This window comes from Xenopus tropicalis, chromosome 2, assembly GCF_000004195.4.
Source record: "Xenopus tropicalis strain Nigerian chromosome 2, UCB_Xtro_10.0, whole genome shotgun sequence".
Lineage (NCBI taxonomy): Eukaryota > Metazoa > Chordata > Amphibia > Anura > Pipidae > Xenopus > Xenopus tropicalis.
Window position 1 is genome coordinate 144,382,500 of NC_030678.2, and position 24,956 is coordinate 144,407,455.

A 24,956-nucleotide genomic window follows, 5' to 3' on the forward strand; every position below is an offset into this window, starting at 1 on the left:
AGCTGTAGTCACTGATAGCGCCCCTGCCTGGCAGGTTCGACTCTGCGCCCTTAGTCAGTTGTCAGTTAACAATAGGAATGTGTTTAGAGTGTTATCAGAGGATTTTCGCCCGTGTCCGTGTAATACTCTGTTCCCCTCTGCAGCCCTCCTTGCTTTGCCTGTGACCGGAGCAGGAGGAGTTCCCTCTGCAGCCGCCCGCCTGCCTGCCTCTGACCGGAGGAGTTAAAGCTGCCCCCCCACCTGTGAACGGAGGTGTTTCAATTAAACTGCGTAAGGCTCTGTTCCCCAGCTACATCCCCCACCTGGTGCCTTACACATTACGCATTAGGAAGGCACCGGGTGGGGGACGCAGCTGGGGAACAGAGCCTTACTCAGTTTAATTGAAACACCTCAGTTCGCAGGTGGGGGGGGGGGGGCAGCTGCAGAGTGAACTCCTCTGGCTCCGGTCACAGGCAAAGCAAGGAGGGCTGCAGAGGGGAACAGAGCATTACACGGATTTAGCAAAACTCCTCCGGTCACAGGCACAGGGAGGGGGCTGCAGGGGGGAACGGTCCCTCGCGCAGTATCACTGAAACCCCTCCGTTTGTATAGAGGAGGATGCAGGGATTGCGCAGGGCTGGCCCAAGCACAGTAAAATTGGAGTCCTTCCCCAATAATAATAAAAAAAACCTCGGGCAAGTTTTTTTTTCCAATGGGAATTTGCACTCCGACTTTTGAGAAAGTCGGCTCATGCACAGTTTTAAAAATATTGCTTCTGGTCATTTTTTTTTTTAAAAAAGTTATGGTATGTCATTACACTTAGCACTCTAAACACGTTCCTATTGTTAACTGAAAAATGAAAGGTTCTCTTTAAAGGGAGATGTAGTTTGTTTGCTTGTCAGCACTTGGTCCCTCCCCTGCCCGACTCCAGTCCGGGAGCTGCTGTTGCTGCTGCTATGGGGAATCCTGTGCACTTTCCTTTGGCTGAGGGCTGGCACACAGCTAGAACCTGCCTGACTGCTCTCTCTTTGCCCCGGGCTTGTTGTGGTATTTGCACGGTTCCTAGAGACGTGGCTACATACAGACAACTGCATCATGACTACGTGTTATAACTGAGGGCACTGTACCCCAGGTCTGGCACTGGATATATCACTGCTTTGGCACAGATTTTGGGACACACAGTGTTTGACAGTCTTTGACTTATCACTGGTCTCCTTCACTGCCCCTTGGCAGGGGGCGCTAGCGTTCACTCATTTAATAAGCAGGGAACTCCTCAGCACTAGGAAAGGAGAACGACTTGCAGCGGGACTGGGCACACAAACTGGCACTACTGGCAATCAAACATTCTACCTGTGGCACCATTCTTTTTCTCTGCCTGCATGCCAAGGACTATTCCCACCAAACATTCTGCACAGCTTTTGAGGGCACCACAATAATTTCTTCCTGTACTTCTGCACTGGTCAATACATTTCATTTTACAATGGCCATCACAGCAAGCAGCAGCTTTAAATCATCTTGTGGCCCACTGTTCATATATATGAAGGTGCCAATATAGCGTGACCTGGAATCGATACCATCATATTGCCTTCTCCATTCCCTGCCGGATAGGATTATTTTCAATGCAGGGTTCTTTCTGCTGAACTCTCCCTGTGGGATTTGTGAATGAGAATAATAGGGCAGCAGCTGCGGAATCCCTGTGGTATGAGGCACAGGAACAAGATGCACTTCTTCAGGACCTACTCCTATGAGATTCAGGTGGAGCAGAGATTGGATATTCACAGCCGCATCCAAGGCATCAGATGGGTAATTATTTCTCATTGCATGTACCATCAGAACTTTAGGCTTATTAAAGAAATCTTTTTTTTATTCTAAAACCAAATACAGTTTTAAAGAAAGTTCTATAAGAACGTAGGAAGTTGTGCTGATCGGAAGAAATGCCATGCAACAATCCTTACAGCATCACGCTTATTAAATACACTACATGGCAACAAAAGATTATAGTTTGTCCCAAGAAAGGCGGCCGCTTCCATATAGAGATGGGTATGCGGGAATGAAAAACATAGCATTGATTAATACAGAGCTATGGATTAAAGGACAAGATCACAAAATGTAACATTTAATCTGAACAGAGAACATAACACCAAGAAAAGTCTAATAATATATAGACTTTCTAATTAGTAGAAGTAAATCTAGAGCAACTAGACTCGTTGAGTTATTGATGACGTTTCACTATTCCTCTGAGCAGCTTCTTTAGTTCAACTGACTGGTATGAAAAGTTTTCCGGGAACCAGGGAAGACTGTGCCCATTCCCTAGACTATGAGGACTCCCAGTGGAACTGAAGAAGCTGCTCGGATCACTAGTGAAACATCTTCAGTAATTACTTAGCAAGTCTAGATTTACTTCTACTAGATATACCATGACCTGGATGAAAGAAAACTTTCATAGACAGTTCTTATTGTTATTTTGGAAGGTGTTGTCTCCTTGTCATGTTGTGTGCAGATAATTTACTGGTAATCAAATGACTTGCATTTACATGCTTTCATTTAGCCCATCTGTCTGCTTAGGCAGACTAGATACTAATTATCACTGACTAGCTATAACGCTTTCAATTATATTTATATATAACCATTTATACACGTGTATCTGTGATATTACACATAGAAGTGTATTTATAAATGCCTGAAAGTTCCACTTGATAAATATGCTTCTAAAAATCCCATAGGAATGAATAGAAAGGTGGTGAGTTTTTCTGTGGCGAGCTCTAATCTTACATTTTAATAAATCTGCCCCATCATATTGCTATTGCATTCATCCTGCCTTGTGTTCCTTGAGTATTATACATGTAACTGTGATACTATAAAGCAGGGGTCCCCAGTCTTTCTTATTTGTGAGCCACAGTCAAATGTAAAATGACTTGGGGAGCAACACAAGCATCATAAAAGTTAATGGAGGTGCTATGATTGGCTATTAGGTAGCCTCTATGCACACTAACAGCTTACTGAGGCTTTATTTGGTAGTAAATCTTGTTTTTATTCAACCAAAACTTGCCACCAAGTCAAGAATTAAAAAATAACTACCTGGTTTGGGGCCACTGAGAGCAACATCCAAGGGGTTGGTGAACAACATGTTACTCACGAGCCACTGGTTGGGGATCACTGCTATAAAATATCTATGTCTAAAATTTCTTTAATTAGCCTCCCCAAACATAATTTATCCTCTTCATATGGATGCAGGTATATGATTATACGTAATGTGGTTGCATGACTCCCATAATGCCTAGGGATGCAAAGGCCTATGTATAATTAATGAGATGAAAGGTTTTAGGCAAGCTCACATAATAATAAATCAAAAAAGTACATAACACTATTCAGAAGTTGTTTGATGTTTATATAAGCCCAGAGCACTGGGCAGTTATATTGACCAACATGGACCGATCTGTAGTCATTTGCTTTATGCAGAATCTTGCTAGATATAAACGGATAAGTACAGCAAGTAATGTGATTAATGACATTTTGTTGAGTAAGCCCGTGGGGTAATGGGGCATCACAGTCAGTGTGTTGGATTGGCTTGTTTTAACTTTAGCTACTGAAACACTGGTCAATTTCCAGTTATAGTGAGTGTCCCTTGCTGTTGTCAGTGACACCTCAGTTTTGATTTAAAGGGCAAGTATACCTTCATTTTTGGTTCTTATAATGAAATTGTTAAAAGTTAAATATTTATTTTCAGTTCACTTTATTGCTCATAGATTAGAACTGCCTGCAGTTTTAGCCTTGCCCAAATAACCATTATCTGTGCGCAGGCTGGCCAGAGCTCCTTATCAGTTCTCACAGTGTTTTTGTTGCGTGGATAGATGCCTGAACAAGGCTGTGTATAGCATTCGTAATAGCAAGGAAAACAACTTTTTTTTTTTTTTGCTTATAGTGTTTATGGTATAGAGGTCCTGTAGAGTGAAGGTTGTTAACCCAACGATATCTTGGTACATGGGGTATAAATAGAGGCCAAATCTGTAAAAAGCGGTTTTACATGATGCTTGTGTGTTTGTTTTTTTCAAGCTCATCTACTATCTACTATTGCTGAATTAGGGAGATTATTTTTCCTTGGCTAAATAGTATAGTTGTATTAACTATGTGCACTTAAGAAGTGATCTTTATCTTATGCCATGGGTTGCCTGCTGTAACACCACGGGGCTATTTTCTAATTTAGAATGTCATGGTTTCATGACTTTGAGTCTGAAACGCCTTTCATTACTTCTCTTAGGGCTCTGGTACAGAGGGAGATTAGTCGCCCGCGGCAAAAACTCCCTGCTCGCGGGCGACTAATCTCCCCGAGTCTCGCGAGTCTTTTTCGGCGATTTGCGCGAAATCGCGCCGCCGCGTCTGCCATCCCGCCGGCGACTTACATGTTCGCCGGTGGGATGGCAGGGGGAAGACAACTCGGGGAGATTAGTCGCCCGCGAGCAGGGAGTTTTGCCGCGGGCGACTAATCTCCCCGTGTACCAGAGCCCTTATAGTTAAGCAGGGAATTTGTGAGGAGTTATTTACATAGGTGATTTATACTCCAGTACTGTAGTTGCCTAGTTGGGGGTAAAATATTTTTACTAGCAAAATCAGATGAAATTAAAATAAAATCAGTTTTCATAAAATGTGACATTTTTTGGACCTGGGGCCAAATTAATTAATATCATGTGTTGATATTATATCACCAAAAGTTGCCATACACGGTAAGATCCGCTCGCTTGGCGACCTACGGGCGAATTTGGTGTATGACGTTTCCTTTTAGACTGAATAGAAATTAGGTTTTAAAAGAAGCAGGACTGTATGTTTACCACTTGGAGGGACTCGTCTGAAAAGGAAGTACCAACAAGTTTTTTGGGCAGAATTGAATTAACCAGCTGAAATCAATTGGGAGGTTGGTTCTTTGGGTACATGTTCTGTTGACTTCAGTGGGCATTAGCAGTAATTGTGCAGTACTGGAATCTCACACCAAATTACCAGTGTCCTAGTAGGAAGATATTAGGATTGTTACAAAGACATAGCCACATATGTGCACATGTTCCTTTATTGTAGCTTATTTGATGCCAATGTTGTATTAGGAGTTTACAGAGTTTACTGTACCCACTCCAGTAGTTACAGTTCAGTTTCCTTACCAAAAATAAAAAATTTTTAACGTTAAAAGTAGAGGAAAGAAGAGCAGATAGAGAGCTATAAAAATAACATGGATACGATAGAAGCTACGTTTTAAAAGGAAGCCCAGTTTTACAAGGAAGCTAAAATTAGTTCATTACTTAATGAAATTACTGAATTTATTTAGAGTGTATAGTAGGTGAGAATAAACAATATTTATCTCTTATATCCGTTATCAGCTGTATTTTTGCATATAATCTGTATGTTCAATGTATTTTTTTTGTTCAATGCTGCGCAATACGTTGGTGATTTATAAATATGTGTTAATAATACTAACTGGCAGATGAATAGCTCTTCTGCAAAGCAGATTTTAGCATGGATCACATGGCTCAACTCTAGCATTAGACTAATTTGGCATAAAAATTAAGAGATCCATTCCCATGAATCAACTCTACTCCTCGGCTTGTTTTTCTTAACAAATAAATGACCCATTCAGATGCAATTCTCGACAGTCTACACTCATTTTTCATAGGAAAAAGTATCCTAGATGAATGAACCCCCATTCCCAAACCTGTCCTCTGAACCTAACAAGTAACTCAAATGACTGCCAACCAAAACTGAGCCCTAGCCATGGACAATTGCTATTGGAAGAGCCTTTTTAGAGGTTAAAGGAGCAGTGCTTCAAACCTACAGTCAAAAGGGATTGGTAGAAATATGGTGATGTATGGACGTTTCATCTGTTTTGTACCTGGCCTTGTCTGGACCAACTTTATAAAAAAATGTGCCATTCTGTTCTGAGTCATGCTATCCAAAACTACTGATTTGGTGTACCCCTAGAAAGGACGATTGACTTTCCCTTTACAGCCATGTTCAACCCAAGGTGCTGGGGTCATTTGAAAGCAAGAAATGGAAAAACATATAGCCCTATAAGACATACTGTTAGAAGCTCTAAAATAGTGCTAGAATAATATGGATTCTGAGGTTCGACATATGGATTTTCAAATTCTGCAAGAACCTGTATTAAATCGTAAGCATACCCAGTATCTGACACTTTTAGTACTTACTCATTAAATACTAACAACATGTTATTGACTCTCCTTAATCAGAATGGTTTTTTTTTGTGGATCCACTTTCCTGGCTTTCCATATGCTGATTAAAATACCCTGTACACCAACTTCTGTGATGCTGAGGGCCGGAATTTCTCTAGCATACATAGTGGAGGGCCTCTAATGGAAGCCAGTTTTGTCCACTCCCCCTTTTTAAGCCACACCCACTTCAAACCACACCCATGTTATCACAATGGTGGTAGCGCAACAAGACCCCAAATGCTTGGTCCTCACTGTGGGGGATGGCATACGCGGTGCCGCGATTTCCCCCAAATCACGGAAGTTGCATTGAGAGAAAACTTCCGCGATTTTGGGGAAATCGCGGCGCCGCGTATGCCGGCGATTTACATTCTCGCTGGTGGGATGGCATTTCGGGAAGATTAGTCGCCCGCAACAAGGGAGATTTGTCGCAGGCGACTAATCTCCCCGTGTTCCAGAGCCCTTAAGTGTAAGCAGTCAGTAACAGAAAGCTGAAAGGGAAGTGCCTGGCTCACTGTACTTGTGGTGATATATAAATGAGACCATGCACTGTGTTATAAATTCTGGGGAATGGGGTTAAAGTGCAATGGCAACATTTTCAAGGACAATCACAGCAGGTTAATACTGCAAAGCTGTGTTGCAGTTATTTTAGCCCTAAAGCTACTAAACACTGACCCTGTTTTGATTACTGTTAAGGGGCTGTAAGCAAAACATATGTAAAATTTCAGCAACGTGATTCTGCTACGACCCTTTACTTACGCCTACTCCCCCTACAAGGTATGTATACATGAATACACCTTTAGAATAAGGTGAAGTACTGTTGTACCTGGGTGAACAGTGATATCAGAAGTCAAAATAACATTGTCACAATGTCACACTAAGCTCACAATCTTGTTCTTCCATTTTGGCACATGAGATAATTGTTCCAGCATATAGTTACATAGTTACATAGTTACATAGGGTTGAAAAAAGACCTGTGTCCATCAAGTTCAACCCATCCAAGTAAACCCAGCACACCTAACCCACACCTACCAATCTATACTCACATACATAAACTATAAATACAACCACTAGTACTAACTGTAGATATTAGTATCACAATAGCCTTGGATATTCTGATTGATCAAGAACTCATCCAGGCCCCTCTTAAAGGCATTAACAGAATCTGCCATTACCACATCACTAGGAAGGGCATTCCATAACCTCACTGCCCTCACCGTGAAAAACCACCTACGCTGCTTCAAATGGAAGCTCCGTTCCTCTAATCTAAAGGGGTGACCTCTGGTGCGTTGATTGTTTTTATGGGAAAAAAGAACATCCCCCAACTGCCTATAATCCCCTCTAATGTACTTGTACAGAGTAATCATGTCCCCTCGCAAGCGCCTCTTTTCCAGAGAAAACAACCCCAACCTCGACAGTCTAACCTCATAGTTTAAATCTTCCATCCCCTTAACCAGTTTAGTTGCACGTCTCTGCACTCTCTCCAGCTCATTAATATCCTTCTTAAGGACTGGAGCCCAAAACTGCACTGCATACTCAAGGTGAGGCCTTACCAGGGACCTATAAAGGGGCAAAATTATGTTCTCATCCCTTGAGTCAATACAGGAGTTACTGTCACTTAGGGATGTTCAAGTGGTACACGGTGTAGCCTCAAGCATAGTGGCATTAAAAAATATTCTGTCAGAACTAGGGATGCACCAGGATTTGCTTTGGGTTTTGGCCAAGATTCATCCTTTTTCAGCAGGATTCGAATTTGGCTGAATCCATGCCTCTGGCCGAACAGAATCTAAATCCTTAAAATCACATGACTTTTTGTAAACTTTTCTGTAAACACAGAAGTTGAAGATATTTCACAAGCTTCAGGAACAACTTTACTTGGAAAAGATTCTTTGTTTTAGTTCTATGCAGATCAAAGGCAGAGGGTGACTTTTTTGTTTGGGGGGGGGGGGCTAAAGATGGGCCATACATTGAATGACCTAAAACTAATGTGAGACTTAGTGGATTCGCTGCTGGCATAAAAAATGAACCTACCAAGTACCTCTTGCAGTTGAGTGCTTTTCACCCTAAAATTCTGTGAGGTATTCTCCATCCATTTGTGTTTGTGATCAGTTAGCGTAAATGTGTTTTACTTATTTTTATAGAGAGAAAGGCACTGGGTACTGACATCCCAGCCACATTATATACAGCCAAAGGCTGTCTATATTTACAAACCAGCACATTATATTCAGTAAGATACAGTGAGTACAAGCACCCCAGGCACATTATATGCAGTGAGATGCAGTGGGTACTTGCACCCCAGGCACATTATGGGCAGTGAGATGCAGTGGGTACTAGCTCCCCAGACACATTATGGACAGTGAGATGCAGTGGGTACTTGCACCCCAGGCACATTGTAAGGTTTGATATTATGGGCAGTGAGATGCAGTGGGTACTAGCACCCCAGGCACATTATGGGCAGTGAGATGCAGTGGGTACTAGCACCCCAGGCACATTATGGGCAGTGAGATGCAGTGGGTACTTGCGCCCCAGGCACATTATGGGCAGTGAGATGCAGTGGGTACTTGCACCCCAGGCACATTATGGGCAGTGAGATGCGGTGGGTACTAGCGCCCCAGACACATTATGGGCAGTGAGATGCAGTGGGTACTTGCACCCCAGACACATTATGGGCAGTGAGATGCAGTGGATACTTGCACCCCAGGCACATTATGGGCAGTGAGATGCAGTGGGTACTAGCACCCCAGGCACATTATGGGCAGTGAGATGCAGTGGGTACTAGCACCCCAGGCACATTATGGGCAGTGAGATGCAGTGGGTACTTGCATCCCAGGCACATTATGGGCAGTGAGATGCAGTGGGTACTAGCACCCCAGGCACATTATGGGCAGTGAGATGCAGTGGATACTTGCACCCCAGGCACATTATGGGCAGTGAGATGCAGTGGGTACTAGCACCCCAGGCACATTATGGGCAGTGAGATGCAGTGGGTACTTGCACCCCAGGCACATTATGGGCAGTGAGATGCAGTGGGTACTAGCACCCCAGGCACATTATGGGCAGTGAGATGCAGTGGGTACTTGCACCCCAGGCACATTATGGGCAGTGAGATGCAGTGGGTACTAGCACCCCAGGCACATTATGGGCAGTGAGATGCAGTGGGTACTGGTGCCAGATATTCAGCCAAGCCCTGGCACTATAACACTGGCACTGAAACACAACACATGCAGTCTCATGGGGGCTCCACTGTAACTAACTAGAAACATAACAGTGACAAAAGTAAGAAAAAAAGTGCAAAAAAATCTATAAAAGCACAATTAGTTTTTTCAGGGGCAATGAGTTAATTTAGGGCTGGAGCTAGGGTGATAGAGAGATTATAGATGCCAGGTGACAAAAAACCATTTAATTTCAGCTAGTGATTCAGCCTCTAGAACATATACAGTATAGTACCTGTGGGAGTGGGATGAAATCTGCAGCAAAAGGTCAGAGTTAGTGAGGTTCTCAGGTCAAGTTTATAGCCTGTAGATTCTTAGCCTCCTGTAGCTTTATTGAAAATCCGCCTATGATGCAATTACGAACTTTTTAGAATATTCAGTTTCTTCTCTTGCAGTACCCAATCTTTTGGCAGAGGTGCGTATGATTAGGGAATGGGTACATTGTGTAGTTCTCTTTGTATGTATCTACCAGTAAGGAAAGAATCTTGTGTTTTGGAAACACATCAGAACTCCACTTTATCTTGGAAAAGGGTTTTTGTGTACCTTGAATAATGTTTTGGAACTTACTGAAAGAAACAGAGTATTCTTGTACAGTTGTTCCTACTTGATTGTGTTAGCTTTGCCTCTGCAAACATATTACAGCTTTTCTTGAAAAAGAGTCATATACCTTCCTTATACACTGCTGTACAGGACTGGGATCAATTATCTGGAAGTTAGTTTACCAGAAAGCTCCAAATTACAGGAAGATCATCTTCATAGAGTCCATATCATTCTAATTTGTAAAAAACATTTACTTTTTTTTTTATGGAAAGATTCCTTATCCGGAAAACCCTGGGTCCAAGGTATTCTGGATAATAGATCATATACAAGTACAGGTATAGGATCCATTATCCAGAATGCTCGGGACCAAGGTTATTCCAGATAAAGGGTCTTTCTGTAATTTGGATCTTGATACCTTAAGTCTACTAAAAAATCAATAAAACATTAATTAAACCCAACAGAATAGTTTTGCAATCAATAAGGATTATTTTTATCTTAGTTGGGATCAAGTACAAGGTATTGTTTTATTATTACAGAGAAAAAGCAAATCAATTTTAAAAATCTCAATTATTTGATTAAAATGGACTCTATTGGAGACAGGCTTTCCGTAATTCGGAGCTTTCTGGATAAGGGGTTTCCGGATAACAGATCCCATACCTGTACTTGTTGTATGGCTCACTACAAAAGTATGTCCCACCATGGTTGCTGTTACTGTATTACCAGTGTTCATTATTTCTATTATTTTTTCTCATTATTATACAAAGAACTTTTGTTTATGTTTATTTTTTTTATATTAAATGTTGAATATAAAACATTAATGTTATTGTTGTTATTATTACACATATGTATAAAGTGCCAACATATTTTGCAGTGCTGTACAATAAATGGGCGCATATATTGAACATACAAATTACATACAAAATAACTGATACAAGAGGTAAAGAGGGCCCTGCTCAAAAAAGCTTTCAATCTAAAAACATATTGCTGTTGGTTGTCCTCTACACAGATCCTATTTATATTTATATTTTTGATTGGTTGAATGAATAGGTATAGCCATATCGTTATTACACTAACTGGTTTCATTTCATTCATAGGTTTCAGTGATCATTATGGTCAGCCATGCAATTGCCTGAACGCAGCACCTCTTGTTATTTTTCAGAAAGGAAATATATAAATATTTTATAGATAAATGTTCACAATTCCTACTTGATAACTACTGTACCATTAAGTGGATGCGTTTTTCTTACTGCTCCATTTCAGACCTGGTAGGCCTGAATTTCTTATGTAAGGCTCAGTCAAACAATAAACTGGCGCAGACTATGAAGCGTGGTAAACATGAATATCTTTAAGTGCTTAGAGGCGATAGCAGTGAACAACTCGAAGGTGGAATGGAAGGAACTGGCTGTGTGGAAATATTTGTTCAGGGAACTGATGACGTTAATAGGGAAAGGGACCGTAACATGAAGCACCAAGTAGAAGCTGAACTTACAATGCTTTCCTTGCAATAAGCAGCCATTCATCCATGCTACGTCTGTGCAATTTCCATCTCTTTGTCAACAAATGGGCACTAGTGTTAACAGAGGTTGATGTTAGAGTACGGTGTTTATAATGTTTGAAATCTAGCATACATGCAGAAATGTATAACTTGTATAACTTCAGAAATGTAGAATATTAGTGCGCTTACCATTTAAACTGTGCTCAATTTTCCATAGCAGCTTATTAGTAGCAAATTCTGCTTTCAGTATTTTGTGGCAGACAGACCTGACAATTGGAGGCTGAAAGTGTAGGGTGAAGAAATAACAAAAATTCTATTTTTCTAAATCAGATCCACCTTTCACCTTAATTGCTTAATGCACGCAGTCCAGACACTAGCAGTTAGGACAAGGTTTGCACCAGATCTAGTAACCTATAGCAACCAATCAGCCCACCCACCAGCAGAACTAGAACTAGTTTTATGTGCTGAATTTGGCTTTTATAATAGGCTTTAGTGGGTCTGGTCATGGATATATATAATTCCCTGGTAGATTTCCATTTAAGTGATGTGTAAGCCATGTGTTCTTGTATCTTGGGGGGATGATACTGTAAAGTTAAACTGGAAAGTAGATAAGTTTAGTTGACAGTGACTATGGGGTTGATTCACTGAAGTGCGTTAAAACGAGCACTATTTATAGCATGTGTTAAAAATTTCATCGCTTCTTATTTTTTGCCATAACGCATAATTCACTAAAAGGATACTTGCGTTAATTTAGACGCAATGTTGTTTGCGTTATTTAAGTCGCAATGAGTGGTTTTCTTGCGTTATTTTCCGCGCGTTCGTTAATTCCCACTGCGCGTGATATATTTCACTGCTTGCTATATTAGCGCACGATTTAACGCATGTAACCATTACGTTCGTAAAGCTACTTTTCTGAAAATGACCATTTTCCTGCAAACTGGAGGCTGAATCACTCTAGGGCCAACACATACTTGAAAAACTCCCACTGCAAAGTCCATGTTGTGTTGCCAAAAGCTCACCAACCCCAATTTTCAATAAGTACCGCCTGCCCCAAGTAGGTCTTAATTTTTGCACAGACTAATGCGATATTTAGCACGTCTAACGCCTCTTATGTGTTTGTGAATCATGCGTTAGTATTACTTCTATGCGAGAATTAACACAATGGGTTAAAATTAACGCCTTGCAAGCATACGTTATTTAGCGCATGCGATATGCATCTTAACGCACCCGATAATACTTTCGCGAATCACGCTTTTTTTCGCGTCATTTTTAACACAAAAAAGCATGCGATAACGCTTAACGCACTTTAGTGAATCAACCCTTATGCATTGGTCTTGGTAACACAAATCAGTATCATGCACAATTGGTATATAATGGGGGGAAGGAGCGGAGCCATTTTTACATGGAGAGGAGTAGCCGTATTATTCTTTAAAAGTTTTTCTTTTCTTTACCAGCATGTGGTTGCAGTGTGTCATATATGTTTATGGGGGGCAAAGAGAAGTAAAGAGCTTTTCTTGACTATAGTAGAGGCAGTCTTAACAGGTAGAGCTGCCTTTTCTCTATAAAGGTTTCAGGTATGCTACGGGCCCCTTGGAGGAATTTTGATTTCTTTTTTTTGGGGGGCCAGCACTCACTGTTTCCTCTATATTAACTCCTCTGCCCCCAGCCTTTATATGGTGAGCTTTTTTGAGAAGGGCCCTTTGTACCTCTTGTATCAGGTATTGGTTGATTTTGTATGTATGTATGTATGTATATCTTTATTTATAAAGCGCTACTTATGTACGCAGCGCTGTACAGTAGAATTCATTAATACAGACAGGGGGTTAAAGATAATGGATAAATACAAAAGATAATGGATAAATACAAAGTACAACAATAAATACAATAAATACAAGGTGCAGTTGCAATAAGAGTCAGAAACACAAGATGAAGGAGGTCCCTGCCCCGTAGAGCTTACAATCTATATGGGAGGGGTAACTAACAGACACAAATGGGCAAATGTAAGTGCTGTAGGTCACAGTGGGTGACATTACAGTATAAGTGCCAGTTTCCAGATCAGGTGCTGGGTGAGTGCTCCAAAAGGTAGTCTTTAAGTTTAGTTTTAAAAAGACTGAGGGAGGATTCTCTCCGGAGGAGATCAAGGAGGGCATTCCAAATGTAAGGGGCAGCCAGGCAGAAAGGTTTAAGGCGGGAAACAGCAGTAGTAGTGGGGCGCAACCAAACGATTGCTCTGCGAGGAACGAAGGAGTCGGCCAGGAACGTACGGAGACACAAGGGAAGAGATGTAGTGAGGAGCAGAGGAATGGAGGGCTTTGAAGGTTTGCATTTATATCTGTATGTTCACTGTATACAATTATTTATTGTACAGCCAACATGTTGGCAATTTATAAATACAGTTGTAATAATAATAACATAGGGTAAAGGCATTCCTTCCAATGATATTAGTAAGTTGTCCATGTAACCTTTTCTTGCCAATAAAACTTTTTCTCAGTACTAAGTCAAAGCCAATTAGGCTTTATCAGATTTATCAGTGCTCACATTTTTTTCAGTATTTCTCACCAAATTGAATACATTTTCACAATTAGGCTCAGTTATTGAAGCATCTCCCCACTTGCCATACGTTCATGTTTTTACCAAGAAGTGTTCTCCTGCTTTGAGCAGGCAAAAACCATTCATGGTTTGTTTGAAATTAGTCCCCCATGTTTTTTTAGCAGTTAGAACATGTGACACAGTGGCAATCTATAGTAAACCCACTCAGCTCAATACATTTATGTGTATAACTTATCACCTCTTATCACTTAAAGCAGAAGAAAAGGCTAATAAAGAGTTAATCTCAAGCTGCAGGCATAACGTTAGTTGTTTTAATAGTGCCTTTAGGGCTCTGGCACACGGGGAGATTAGTCGCCCGCGGCAAAACTCCCTGCTCGCGGGCGACTAATCTCCCCGAGTTGCCATCCCCCTGCCATCCCACCGGCGAACATGTAAGTCGCCGGCGGGATGGCAGACGCGGCGGGGCGATTTCGGGAAATCGCCGAAAAAGCCTCGCGAGTCTTTTTCGGTGATTTCGGGAAATCGCGCCGCTGCGTGTGCCATCCCACCGGCGACTTACATGTTCGCCGGTGGGATGGCGGGTCATGGCAACTCGGGGAGATTAGTCGCCCGCGAACAGGGAGTTTTGTCGCGGGCGACTAATTTCCCCGTGTGCCAGAGCCCTTAAGTCCCGTTCAGATGATCAGAAGCCAAACAGGAAGAAAAAATGCTGAGCTGTGTAAATAAAGTTCCCATAATGCCTCACTCCTGCACAGAGACCCAGACCAAGTGTACATGCTCAGTTAGTTAGACAACGAGTCAGCTTCCTGCTGATTGGCTCAGATTCACATTCCTAAGGGGGGGAGTGAGTTCTTATCATTCTTGAGGGAGTGGGGAGCAGGAGAGGGGAGAGAGCAGAGAGCTGCGTGTCTGTGGCACAGGAAAACAGACACAACTAATCTTTTTTTCAGAGAAGTTAGTGCAGTATTTCTGTGAGTGCTTATGGCTGTATTTACATGGACCTTTCTGATAAAGCTTACTTAGTTTTTGCCTTTCCTTCTCCTTTAAGCGAAAATGCTGAAAAATTATGACATTTGAAAAAAATTAATTTTTTACTGACTGATCAAATATTTTCCCTGGTACCAGAAAAAGTGTTTCTTTCATGACCTTTGATATACCACCACTGTTGCTTTGAAAACTATTCTGTATGGTAAAAGAGCAATTTAACCAAAGAGTTGTCACCCTCTTCTTCACACATAGGTTTCACAGTTACAGGCCATTGCCTATAAAGCACATTCCTACAGCCCCATCATTGCTGCCAACAATGTTAAGAGGATGGGCTAACCCACATAGTTCAAATGCCATGGAATATCACCCCTTCAATAGCAGCGGAGATTCAGGATCCCTGCTCTGTGCATTTGCTTCACTATCCATTGTTCTGTCACTCTCCCTTGCCCTTTGCCAATGAGATCTCCTCACTGAGCTACAGAACAGTTTAACTTTTCTTTTGAACAGAGCTAAATATACGATTATGGTGGTGGTGGGGGGGGGGGGTGATTTCCTGGGGTGAAAAGAGTAGCTTGAAATCTTTCTGGGCAAACAGTTCATTTAAAATGTCAGTGCCTAACATGATATATAATGGGAAATGCTTTGCAAACATTGCCTCTGAGGTGAAGTCAAGGCAGAGTGCCCTACAGCATGCGATGGGTCACTATAGCAACACACCAACTTATGCCAAATACACTTGGGATCTGAGCTTGGAGCCTGGAAAGCAGCCAAACTCCTGCCGGATGTCTCCTGTAATTCAGGATTTCTGGATCGGTACATGGCAGGAAGCCTTGCGAGAGGAGGGTGGAGGAAAGGAGGGGTGTGCTCCTATTGTATCAAAGGAGGAAATTAACATAAAACTCCACAGGACAATGTGTCTTATTTTTGACTATATCAAAACATTGTCGGTAAGAGCCTGAGAAGTCTGTCTTCCATTCTGACCCTTTCACGGGGGAACAATATTATAGACCTTTAACTAAAAATATTTTCCAGTTGCCTGATATGGGAGAATAAACATGGTCCTCCTAGAAGCCTTCCGATTCCATGTAAGTTTATGCTGCCTGGGCCTGTCAAATTCACAATCACTTAAACTACTATGAGCTATAAATAACAGTATTCCCCAAACCTCGTGTAAATGTGCAGAATGGAGGGGATAAAGTTGGAGAAATAAACTAAAAGATATATGTTATAAACAGTAAGTAACTAGTGATGGGCGAAATAATTCGGCAGGCATGGATTTGCAGGGAATTTCCACATTTCACCATTGCCGGATTTTTCGTGAGACTGGCCTGTGTCAAAAAAAATGAATGCGCATTGAAAAAAAAATTTCTGTGTGCCATTTTTTAAAGCAATTTTTGCTGCGTGGCATTTTCACCGTTTCACAAATTTTTCCCCATTTTTTGGCAAAGCAAAATGGGACAGATTCGCTCATCACTATAAGTAAAGCTTTTGGGCTGGGGGGCAAGGGCTGGAGCACTAAGGAGTGTAAATTTGTTCCCCTTACAACCCATACACTTGGCACTTGAACCTTGCTTATGGTTGGTTTGTGTTGCTGCAATGAGCCTTGTGCAGGATTGAAACTCGCAGTGCTGACAGTACAAGAGATCCCTGTACCTAAAGGAGCAGTTTGTTGTGATGACTAGAGGATATCAACTGTAAAAAATGGACATTATTTTGATAAACATACATTTGTTGCATGAGATTCACTCAATTTATTTTTTATTTATTCATTCTTCAAGAAATCACTAGGCAGTTTCTCCAGAAAATCCAGACAGTCCTGAATCAGTTAAAAAGGCAATTTTTATGGAAGAACAAAGCTAACCAAAAGTTTTACTTACTAACAAAGTTTGTTGCATAAACAAAAGGGAAAAAATGTTTTTTCACGCTCCGTGTTTGTTCTAAAAACACAGAATCAGCCAATCACCGGCTTGGCGCAACAGATGTACATAAATTCATAACTCAACGCTGGAACACTTAGGGAAATCCTTAAGTCAGAAACATGACTTGGGTAGCTACCCTATGGGAAAGACTCACACACAGGAGGCAGGTAATCACCTGGCAGTAAGCTGCAGTTGAGCTGTGTGTATTATATTCACCATTGACTTTTTTTTTTAAATCTGTATCTACAAAAGGCTTTGTATCCTTCAGTTTTAAGGTTATTTTTCAGTGCCTTGGTACCTTCAGACTGGAGCCTTCTATGCTACCCCTTAATTAATTTGTATAGTACCGGCATGTAAATAAAGGTAATGCTGTACAGGATACACAGTGGGCAGCAAAATATAGAAAAAAAACAAGCTTAGACTAGCCACAAAGAGCCATTAAAGAGATGGATTGGTTAAATACGAAATTGGATGTGGATATAGTGGTCATTCGATGGCCAGCCAGACAAACAGAATTACTAGAGTTGGACTCTAATAGTTTTGGCTGGAGATAGCCAAAAATAATGGGCAACCTTTGAGGTCAGGCAGTGGGGAATTGATAAGGTCAAAAGGGGGAATGAAGCAGCAGACAAAGACATCTGGTGGGGCAACTGGCAGAATTGTTGGATGGTGTGGTGCAGTAGTTGGTGAAGATACAACAGAACTTAAACATATACAGAGCAGTATTGGAATGTAAGATGTGGTAACATGGATATCAACAAAACAATGTGGATTTCTGGATGAAATAAATTGACAGACCTATCTCCTACTAAACAGCAAGAATATATATTTTAAATTTAGGTGGTAAGTAATGATAATGGACACCATAGTCAGTAGTAAAGTTTGGTATGGTCATTTCTAGCACGTCTGTAAAAACATAAAGATGCAGCAATGATTTTCTGACTGACTCTGAACCACTTCGTTCTCAGGAGCAAGTTTGGTCCAGTTGGTTGAATCAGATCAGTTACATCCACAAATTCAGAAATTATATCCATCTTTTCTTTCTTTCTATGTGTGTGTGTTTGTATACTGTATTTACTGTCAGAGGCAAAGTGCTGCAAATGATCATGTCCATTCCTATTACATGTACGGGACCTGTAATCTAGAATGCTTGGGACCTGGGGCCCTGTATAAAAGGGTCTTTCCAGATTTACATTATGGCCGGTGAGAAAACATACGTGTTGCTTATGCTTATGGCTTTCTTAAACACCTGAAATTTCCTCGCGAGGGACCTTTGTGTGATTTCGGAAAGCTGAAGTGATGCATACGTTTTCCCACTGGCAGCAGAGGAAATTTGTTGCGGTTAAAGTGATACTGACTGTTTTGCCAACCTGACTGTCCCATCTCAGCCTGTCACTTATAGCTTCTAATGCTAACAGCCTACTGCTGCACAAATATGGCCGCCCCCTCATAGAAGAACATGGGGGATCAGATAAGGAATGGAAAAGCTTCAGGAAATACTTTTTTGGCAAAATTATAAAGCTCATGCAAAGACAATGTTATGATAGATGTAAAAAAGGTTTCATTGCTGGTGTCAGTATCTGTTTAACTAATCTCCTTGTCTGTCATAGCCTTAAATCTTGTAAAAAATTATTTAAATAGTAAATAAACCTTCTAGGATTGTTTTGTCTAATAAGGATTAATTATATCTTAGTTGGCATCAAGTACAGGGTACTGCTTTATTATTACAGAGAAAAAGGAATTATGTTTGAAATTTGTAATTATTTGAGTCTATGGGACATGGCTTTCCTGTAATTCAGTGCTTTCTTGATAACAGGTTTCCGGATAATGAATCCTATACCTGTATATGGTTGTAATCAAAGGAAACCCAGAGCAAATGGCTTACTGGATCCTGCTTTGGAAGGAGGCTAGTGAAGGTGACACAGTGCAGTTACAGAAGAGAAGCAGGGAGTGTTCTCAAATACCTGACATCATGTTTGCATTGCTATTTCTTGATAGTGCTACAATCATCAGACTGATTACAGCATTGCTTGCCCTTTCCAAACATCTGCCATGTAAGATATAAAAGCGACTAACTGGGACTTCTCTGCAGCCTGTGGAACTCTATTGCTGCTAGAGTGCTACATAGTTTCACTGAATTGAAATGCCATTATAAAAGATGTGTTGTAAAAAGGGGCAAACATTGACAATAGAGTAGCTTTCTTGTAAGCTACAGGATCTTTACGAATATACCATGCCATACTAAAATCTTAAGCATTACTATTATGTAAGGTTCTCCCATGGCTGCAGTTATACTGCTGTCAGATGGGTGTTAGCTCACTGCAAGCAGTGTTTGCCCAGATATACTCACTGATTAGCATGGAAACACCAAGATCCAAGTGTGCTTTATTACGCATATTTTTTTTATTGAAGGTGACTCAGGAGTAAAACAATAAATAGATTAAATCATAAAAAGAATGGCTGTGTGCCCTAGCATATCGACCGGTTTACAGAGATATTTTCACTCCCAATGCCCACCACGTTCATCTGGAACCCAAGGGTTGCAAATCCTGGGGCGCTTACTCAGGCTCAATCAACTGCATAGCGGTGCTCATCTTTCTAGCATAAATCATGGAATTATATTATTATGCACATGCAGTCTATTACATTGGAAATATTCCTTAAAGGGAATCTGTCCTGGGAAAAAAGGTGTTTTTTTTTTTACAACCAGTTAATAGCACTCCTTCAGAAGAATCTTGAATTGAAACAAACATATTTTTTCTATTTAATGTTGAAATTTCAGCAGAACAATGGGCAGATTGCAAGATAGCTCCCTGACACCTGCATTGCCTAGTGGTAGATATGAGAATAGCACTCAATAGTAAAATTCCAAGTCTGGCTTACCCAATTCATGACTCTTCCAGTTACAGTTGGAGAAACAATAGCTTATCTGAAAGCAGTTCTGTTGTTTAGTGCTGGCTCTTTCTGAAAGCTCAGGATCAGGCACAATGGCCCTCAGTCCATACCCATGAGACAGACATCTTATATGTGAAGCTAATGTCACAACATGCATGGCCATCTGAAACGGCTTAATCAATGGTAAAACAATACTTATCTATGGAGCTCCAGTTGTTAGACTGCAACACCCATGAGCAGATAATGGCTGCTGGGAGCACTGGTGTTCCGCAGCTCTGAAGGTCAACGATAGCCATCTGCAGTTGTGCAGGTTTAATATCATTAACCTGAACTTATTTGATTTTAATACACATTATGGATAAAGCGCATAGAGACAGACTTGCAGCATATTTGTTTAGTAGCCACTTTCGGTTATTGCAGGGCACTTGGCATGTTTGCTGTGCAAACAAATTCACCCAGGCAGAAAGCGGTGTACAGGTGACAGCTGCAGGGAGGGAGCTTATGAAGTCACCTTGCACGTGAAGGGAATAAGAGAAATAATTCCTGAATCCTGATATCTGGGTCCTTAGAAGAAGGAAATGTGAATTTACAACATTTCTTGGTTTATTTATCAGCCATGCAATTCTTGGGCAACACAATGTTAAACTAACCTTACCACAGATTGCAGCTGGAGGAGAGTGACCCCAACTGATCAGGGCAGTAAACAACTCTCATATAGGGTAGCTTACATACTGCTATCATACACAGTAGGCAGACCCTACATGACTATTAATAGAGCCCAGTTTTATTTTCTGGGTCTTCTTCATGCTGAAACAGACCTGAAGCGTGCTGGCCATTTTATTTTTTTTGCCTGGTAACAAATAAAATGAAATAGGCTGTAGTACTTGTTGATATCTAGCTTTGCCTTCTGCTGTTTGTCAAGTTGATTGTGCCTTGGACAATTTGGGAATTTAATAATTAAGAGAAATAAAGCCAGTGAGCAGCAAGGAATTAACTGTTCTAGTTAATAAACATGGTTGTTTCTCTTTAAAGGGTAGTTAGCCTTTAAATAACTTTATAATGTAGATATTGGTATCCTGAGACATTTTGCAATTGGTCTTCATTTTTTATTTGTTGTGGTTTTTTAGTTATTCAGCTTTTTGTTCAGCATCTTTCTAGTTTGGTACTTCAGCGGCTACCCGGTTGCTTAATTAGGCTAGCAACCAGGCAGTGGCTTAAATGTAAGACTGGAGAGGGTCTAAATAAGAAGATAAACAATAGAAATTAACATTAAAATTGTAGCCTCACAGAGCAATAGTTTTTTGGCTGCTGGGGTCAGTTACCCACATTTGAAAGCTGAAAAGAGGCAGAAGATTAAGTCTAATAATTACTAATTGAACAACTGATAGTAATAGGGTAACGTAAAGTTAACTTAAAGGTGAACAACCCCTTTAAGAGACAAAAACAAGGCTTGTGTGACAGGGTGATATAACAGACAGTACAAAAGCACCTTTAACCCTTTCTGCTACGTAGAGTGGCAGGTACACTGGAAGACCACCGTACGCCATAGATGATTTATACACTAGGGAATATATAGCACTTTGCTGCTAAAATTGCAGAGTGATCAACTGTCCCGAAAGTGGGTACAGTAGGGCAATGTACAGAGGGGCTGCAAGCAGGATTATTCTGGCTGGTAGAAAATAAACACGAGAGGATACAAATGCAGTCAACTTCACCATGGCTTGTCCTCGCAAAGATTATGCATTTAGGCCACCGCAGCTCATATTTATGGGGCTTTGGTTACTGTGTTTCTATGTTCTGGTTTCTCCTTGATAATTTGCAACCTCATATTCTCTTCCAGACACCGTTACCTGATATTAAGTCTCAAGAAGAATACAAGCAGACTGTGAAACAGGTAACAGAGGAATCTTTTAGACTCCAGCTTAAATGTGGTGAATGAGCCCTCTGTCTGTGTTACCCGACCTGCTGGGGTGCAGCACAGCTTATCTCCTCTCATACTGCACAAGTACACTAGCAATCTATGCTCATTCACCTCTGCTAATTGTGTGCAGAGCTAAAGAGAAGTTCCCTGCTTATTAGTGTTTTCAACAGAATTTCTTTCAGGCCACTAAAGTTTCATAATCTTTGTACAGAAAGGCCTAGGGGACAGGGCAGTCTTTATGGTTTCATGTAGGTGTAGCAACCGCAAGAACAACCCCCCCAAAGTTTGTCCATATCCTATGAAGAGAGAGAGAATTTGTTTTTCTATTGGGACCCAAGGCAGAGCTAACCTCAGGCCAGTTAGGGTGAGATGTGAGAATGACAGCTTATTTACTCTCCAGGATTTCCTGGTTCTATAGCTGGGTGATTGTGTTGCCACATTTTCCTTAATCAGTTACTAATAGCATCTACTAATCTCCCAGTGTCACATAATCCTTTGGTGTGACCTATGTTTATTTTGCATATATTTATATTTGCATATAATAACCCATAACCCCGAATCAGTCGTACTGGCTGATACATTATATAGCTTTAAGAAGGGGCTGGATGGATTCTTAGCAAGTGAGGGAATACAGGGGTAGGGGAGATAGCTCTCAGTACAAGTGAGGGAATACAGGGGTAGGGGAGATAGCTCTCAGTACAAGTGAGGGAATACAGGGGTATGGGAGATAGCTCTCAGTACAAGTGAGGGAATACAGGGTTATGGGAGATAGCTCTCAGTACAAGTGAGGGAATACAGGGGTAGGGGAGATAGCTCTCAGTACAAGTGAGGGAATACAGGGGTAGGGGAGATAGCTCTCAGTACAAGTGAGGGAATACAGGGTTATGGGAGATAGCTCTCAGTACAAGTGAGGGAATACAGGGGTATGGGAGATAGCTCTCAGTACAAGTGAGGGAATACAGGGGTATGGGAGATAGCTCTCAGTACAAGTGAGGGAATACAGGGGTATGGGAGATAGCTCTCAGTACAAGTGAGGGAATACAGGGGTATGGGAGATAGCTCTCAGTACAAGTGAGGGAATACAGGGGTATGGGAGATAGCTCTCAGTACAAGTGAGGGAATACAGGGGTATGGGAGATAGCTCTCAGTACAAGTGAGGGAATACAGGGGTAGGGGGGATAGCTCTCAGTACAAGTGAGGGAATACAGGGGTATGGGAGATAGCTCTCAGTACAAGTGAGGGAATACAAGGGTAGGGGAGATAGCTCTCAGTACAAGTGAGGGAATACAGGGGTATGGGAGATAGCTCTCAGTACAAGTGAGGGAATACAGGGGTAGGGGAGATAGCTCTCAGTACAAGTGAGGGAATACAGGGGTAGGGGAGATAGCTCTCAGTACAAGTGAGGGAATACAGGGGTATGGGAGATAGCTCTCAGTACAAGTGAGGGAATACAGGGGTAGGAGAGATAGCTCTCAGTACAAGTGAGGGAATACAGGGGTATGGGAGATAGCTCTCAGTACAAGTGAGGGAATACAGGGGTATGGGAGATAGCTCTCAGTACAAGTGAGGGAATACAGGGGTATGGGAGATAGCTCTCAGTACAAGTGAGGGAATACAGGGGTAGGGGAGATAGCTCTCAGTACAAGTGAGGGAATACAGGGGTATGGGGGATAGCTCTCAGTACAAGTGAGGGAATACAGGGTTATGGGAGATAGCTCTCAGTACAAGTGAGGGAATACAGGGTTATGGGAGATAGCTCTCAGTACAAGTGAGGGAATACAGGGGTAGGGGAGATAGCTCTCAGTACAAGTGAGGGAATACAGGGTTATGGGGGATAGCTCTCAGTACAAGTGAGGGAATACAGGGTTATGGGAGATAGCTCTCAGTACAAGTGAGGGAATACAGGGTTATGGGAGATAGCTCTCAGTACAAGTTACATAGTTACATAGTTACATAGGGTTGAAAAAAGACCTGTGTCCATCAAGTTCAACCCATCCAAGTAAACCCAGCACACCTAACCCACACCTACCAATCTATACTCACATACATAAACTATAAATACAACCACTAGTACTAACTGTAGATATTAGTATCACAATAGCCTTGGATATTCTGATTGATCAAGAACTCATCCAGGCCCCTCTTAAAGGCATTAACAGAATCTGCCATTACCACATCACTAGGAAGGGCATGGGGGTATGGGAGATAGCTCTCAGTACAAGTGAGGGAATACAGGGTTATGGGAGATAGCTCTCAGTACAAGTGAGGGAATACAGGGGTAGGGGAGATAGCTCTCAGCAGTTAGGCAGGTTATATATAGGCATTATGGTTGAACATGATGGACGTATGTCTTTTTTTAACCCAACTTACTATGTTACTATAATAACCAACTGGCAGGGGGAATTTTCTGATCACCTGTTTGAAAGCAGGCATCTGCTGTTTCTACACATCTCTTGTAAAGATATAAATTATATTCAAGTTGCCTATTAATTAGTACATCATTTAGGTACTGTATTTATACCAGGGGACCGCTAACTTTTGTTGAACTAGGTTACCCCCTTTTGAAACTCATATTGCAGAATCTGCCGGAGTACCATGCTGGAGCTTTTTGCATTGTCATTGACACTGTTGTGTATTTCCATGCCCCAACAGCTCAAATACATAAGCCAACAAAAATGTTATTGTTTTCCTTTGGTGAGAGCCTTTAAAGGAGAAGGAAAAGTAAAAACTAAGCTTTATCAGAAAGGTCCATGTAAATACAGCCATAAGCACTCACAGAAGAGTCCTATATCAAAAGAAACACAGGATTTCTTCTCTCCTTTTTTGTAAACATGTTCTTTGGGTATCTGACTTCCTCTCTCAGAAACATCCAGGGGCCAGAATCTGGGCAGTTTTCTCCTCTCTCCTGCACCCCCTCCCTAAGGAATACTAAAATGCCCTCCCCCTTCCCTTAGGAATGTGCAGTGTGAACTATAATGCACTTCCTAGAGATGTTGTAATGGCAGATTCTGTTAATGCCTTTAAGAGGGGCCTGTATGAGTTCTTGATCAATCAGAATATCCAAGGCTATTGTGATACTAAAATCTACAGTTAGAATTGATGTTGGTATATATGGTTTATGTATGTGAGTGTATAGATAGGTCAGTATAGGTTTGTGTGTGCTGGGTTTACTTGGAAGGGCTCTGATCTTTTTTCAACCCTAAGTAACTATGTAACTATATGATGGCTATAGCTATACAGCAGGAAGCT

General features: G+C 41.4%; 1 protein-coding gene across 1 annotated transcript in view; it reads left to right on the forward strand.

Moving 5' to 3' along the window:
- The first annotated feature begins 884 nt into the window (after positions 1-884).
- The window catches only part of rapgef3 (Rap guanine nucleotide exchange factor 3), a 51,771-nt gene continuing 27,699 nt past the window's right edge, over positions 885-24,956 (forward strand). The window contains exons 1-2 of the mRNA XM_012957843.3: positions 885-1,782; positions 21,627-21,680. Coding sequence (XP_012813297.1) covers positions 1,642-1,782; positions 21,627-21,680 — 195 coding nt within the window. The 5' untranslated portion in view covers positions 885-1,641. The remainder of the gene's footprint in view (positions 1,783-21,626; positions 21,681-24,956) is intronic.